The 4,211-nt window shown below is 39.8% G+C and overlaps 1 protein-coding gene across 1 annotated transcript; it reads right to left on the bottom strand.

Moving 5' to 3' along the window:
• Positions 1-284: 284 nt before the first annotated feature.
• On the bottom strand, positions 285-3,169 carry LOC138615504 (protein FAM107B). The gene is made up of 5 exons (XM_069689172.1): positions 3,146-3,169; positions 1,684-1,711; positions 1,002-1,149; positions 737-881; positions 285-406 (listed from the first exon to the last, which is right to left on the bottom strand). Exons 1-5 carry the CDS (start codon positions 3,167-3,169, stop codon positions 305-307), a joined length of 447 nt encoding a protein of 148 aa, XP_069545273.1. The 3' UTR covers positions 285-304.
• Between the last annotated feature and the right edge of the window lie 1,042 nt (positions 3,170-4,211).

Below are 4,211 nucleotides of genomic sequence, written 5' to 3' on the forward strand. Positions count from 1 at the left end.
ATATTGAGCCTTAGAACAGAAGTAGCTTTCTCTTAACCAATATTAATCCACATAATTCTGAATACAAAAATGAGCACTTCTGTTCCCTGATGACAAACAGATTATTTTGGCCTGGTATGAATGATTCTTTACACAAATTTTTATATTTCAAAATGCAATTTTAAATGCACTAAGAAATGTGAAGCAAGCTGGTGCTTGTGGGATGAATTTTTTTTTTTGTATGTGTAGATCAGCAGTCAGTGAACATATAACTTTAGGGCCATCATGGTGAGATGTTGCGGAGGCTGATGGGAGCCTTGGGACCTCACTGCTCAAACGTCTGTGTGCGCCTCAGGTTGTCCTTTACACGGACAAACTCCGGGATCTTCTGCTCGTCCTCCCGCCGCCTTATCTCCTCCTGCTCGTACTGGAAAAACCAAGGACACATCAGCATATCAGCTCTCAGCCCGGCAGCGTCACCTGCAGTTTACCCTCACAACGTTTCCATCACCAAAGTTTAAAAAGAGTTTGTAGATGTCTCAGGATCTAAATGTCACTATATTCAGGAGACTCTGCCATAAAGTAAAGGTATTACTATTATTAATATAAATATGGCTATGGAAATTTCATGACTTCAAATTATGTCAAACCCTCTCAACACTAACAGATCCCACATGAGTTTTAGCCCAAAGTGAATATAGATGTATTTTAACAATACTTTTTGAACTCTCTCAGCTGTGTGTTATATGTCTCTGACCGCTTGAAGTTTCTGCTGCCTCTTGCGGAGCTCCGTCTCCAGGTCTGAGGGCCGCCGTTGTGCCATCTCCTCTTCTTTGTGAAGCTCTAATCTGCGTTGCTCCAACACTCGCGTCAGCTCTGGTTTCTCCTCCAGCAGCAGGCCCCTGTACGTAAAGTCAGAGCCACAGTTACACACTCAAACACAAACCACCTGCCCTGCTCTGTTTCAGTTGCAACATTTAGACCAGAGAGTGAAAGTGTTTTCAGTGTTTGACCTCCTTTACCGTTTGTGACTGAGCAGCAGCTCCCGGTGCAGGTTCTGGTAGGTTGGCGGGTCTGCAGAGGACCCATTCAGTCTCCTGGGTTGAACAATCTCGTCACCGTTGGAGCCTGCCGACTGACGGTACAGAGGTGCATGGCCAACGGAGATTTCTGAGGAACACATGTACAGTAAATACATATAAGTCCTCAGGTCAGATAAATTACTACAAAAATAACCAACTATAGATTATTCGTAAAAGGAACAAACAGAAAAATGTTTGACTTACTTCAACTACTGGCCTAAATGGTAATAGATTTTGTATATTCTTGATTATTTGAGTCACAAAGTTGTTAATTAATCAAAAGGAAACATCTAATAATTTCAGTGACACTTTGGCTATTTCAATTTAAAAACAAAATAAATCACATTACTTATTCAGAGATATTCAACTATTATGGAATCAGTTTGTTTTCACTTTGTACTTAATGATAAATGTAATTCTATTAAATTAATTCTGATCTAACAATCAGATGTGGCCAAAATAATATCAAAATATCATTCAAGTATATTTCCAAAGATGCAGTATTTGATATATTGAATAGATTAAATATCTTTTTAGTAACATGTCAGTGATACTGCTTTCAATCAAATATTCTAATCCATCATCAACTGTATGTGGACTTGTTTTTATTTTCGTGTTTTACCTTTTTTGTGATGTCCATATCCTAGTTTCTATGAAATTTGAAGGGTAAGAAAAAAAGAAAGTAAAACCCTGTTAGAAATTTCACAAGTAAATCATTTGACAGTGACCACCTGAGCTAAACATGATACACTGACGTACTGAAACCGGTTTGTCAAAACATCTTTATTTTGCTCTTCCCTGATTGGACAGAGGGTATAATTAGATAAAGGCTAAAAGAGAGAGTGCCTGCTGTGCTGCTTAAGCAGGTGAGCTGTGTTTACAACGGTGATATAACAGCTCTGTCAGACAGTCATGTAGCTTCAGCCTTACAGTGTCTTTGGCAAAGCATGAATATATTTATAAAGCATTACTATATCTTAATTAATTAACATAACAACAGGGATGAAAGCTTGGCACGACACACTATAACACAATCAGATAGATGTATCTGCCACACCTACTGAAACCAGATAGCAGGAGAAAAGGGACACATTGAGCAGTGAGCAGATGGTAGATGCCGTTGTGACTGTTCTGACAAAGACAAAGTCAAGCCAGCGTATAAGACAAAGTCTCTGTCATAAACTGTACTAAAGCTGGACATTATGAGCCTCAGGCAGTATTTAGGATCATGCCTTTTACTGTTCCTGTCACCTACATAAGCCTCCAGATCCTGTTGTTCTTCGGGCCCCTGCTGGGTGGTTGAGCTGGGATACAACCTGCCAGGTGTCTGACCTGATGAACGCTACTGTTCCTTTCATGCCTGCAGGGCAGCGATGGATTAAAATCACTCCACCTTATTTCAAAATGTCTCCAACCAGCTGCCACAGAGCTTTGAACTATATTGTCACAAGCTGACTCTTCTCTGTAGCAGTGAGATACTAAGGAACACAGTATGGCGTAGACAAAGATAAATAAATAAAAATGGTTTCATTTTAGTCCATTAATCTGTGTATTGTTGCTGTCAGATGACTACCTTCCTTGTTTGTTTTTTTTAAGCTCGTCACCCTGGCGTATAATTATCCAAACCCTCAGAAGACCTTATAATGTAATTATGTTGACCATGCTGCATCCATTAAAATAGCAACAACAATGCTTTTATATTACAGCAGTGTTATCTCACAGGTGTATTGTACAACATGAGGCTCCATTGGTTGTCAAACCTGACCTGAGAAATTGAAGATTTAAATGTGTGCACTATCAAAACATATACAATAGATCATGTGTTGAATATCCTCAGATATTCATAAACATGAATGACAACACACACTATCCTGAAGGTATGTTTTTGTCATAGCATAAATAACATGAAGCCGTATGGAACGTCTCTACACAGAAATCTAAATGAACCACCACTGTAAAGTCACTGAGGCTACGACCTGACCAAAAGTCAGCTAAACCCGTGACAGATGGTCACCAACCAGACGCTGGCCTCTCGCTCACCAGTCAGCAGTGATGCCGTCAGAAAACAATTTGCAGGAACTCACTTTTTTTGCAGTTGACCCCTCCATGGCAGGATGGTGGAGGTCCACTGTTTGTGTCTAGTTACAGTGTTCCTGATTTAGTTCATTGTTAAAAGAATTACACGTCCTCTTTCAGTCTCTCTGTTGTCTGCTTCTCTGCTGCAGCCAAGGCCAACATATTGTTGTTGATTAGTGCTCCACAGGCTCAATGTGCCACCTAGCAGTGGTCACTAGTGGTAGTAGACACTGAAATCTCATTACGCCATTCAAGATTACCTCACAGCCCCCACTGGGGATAAGACGCTAGATTAGTTAATTGCCGCTGACACAAATGCAGCTTAAAACCGGCCTAGCACAGTACTGTTACCAGACGACTCCTCTAGCACTCATCTATACTGACAGAGCCTGCAGCAACAAAGAGTTTCAGATGAATCAACATATAGTGTGAAGAAGTCCGTTTTTTCACTCTGTTTTTTTTTTTCTTTTCTTTGGGACTTAGAACAAAAGTCTAACAGTTAGTTGCAGTACTGTGTTTCCTACATTTAAACACCGGCAGTGTCCAATCAACATTCTCAAAAAAAGTGCTTCTCAAAGGTCACACTGCATATGCAACAGACAAACTAAGCAACACCCCACAGCAGCCCAAAATTAAATACTATGAGCTTTATTTCATATTTGTTTGTTAATCTAAAATGACAACACAGGGGTTACATGACCTATGTCAAAGAAATGAAACATTTGTCATTCATATAGGACATCCAGCCAATTGGCTAATTTCTTGCTCCATTCACTGATTCGGCATGTAAAACGTCTAAACAAATTTGGATATGAACAACAGAATAGGCCCAAAAAAAGAGAGAGAGACATGTTATACGTGTGCACTGCATGGGCATGTGACCAGTTGATTCTTTCAAAACACACTATTCACATTTTTGTTGATTTTGAAGCCAGATAATTGTTTGTTTGTTGTGTGTGTGTGTGTGTGTGTGTGTGTGTGTGTGTGTGTGTGTGTGTGTGTGTGTGTGTGTGTGTACTTTAAATTCACATTTCGTTTTTGCACAAATTCATGTGGTTTGTGAGCCTTTTACTG

This window comes from Brachyistius frenatus, unplaced genomic scaffold, assembly GCF_029030835.1.
Source record: "Brachyistius frenatus isolate BFR_SWC_R1_liver_20210118 unplaced genomic scaffold, ASM2903083v1 Contig_6, whole genome shotgun sequence".
NCBI lineage: Eukaryota > Metazoa > Chordata > Actinopteri > Embiotocidae > Brachyistius > Brachyistius frenatus.

Excerpts from the sequence above, each read along its gene's own strand:
- LOC138615504 (XM_069689172.1), bottom strand. The coding sequence starts at position 3,169 with ATGGAGGGGTCAACTGCAAAAAAA. Across the intron at positions 1,712-3,145 it reads AGGGGTCAACTGCAAAAAAA|AAACTAGGATATGGACATCA; the intron begins GTGAGTTCCTGC and ends CAAATTTCATAG. Across the intron at positions 407-736 it reads GGCAGCAGAAACTTCAAGCG|TACGAGCAGGAGGAGATAAG; the intron begins GTCAGAGACATA and ends TGGTTTTTCCAG.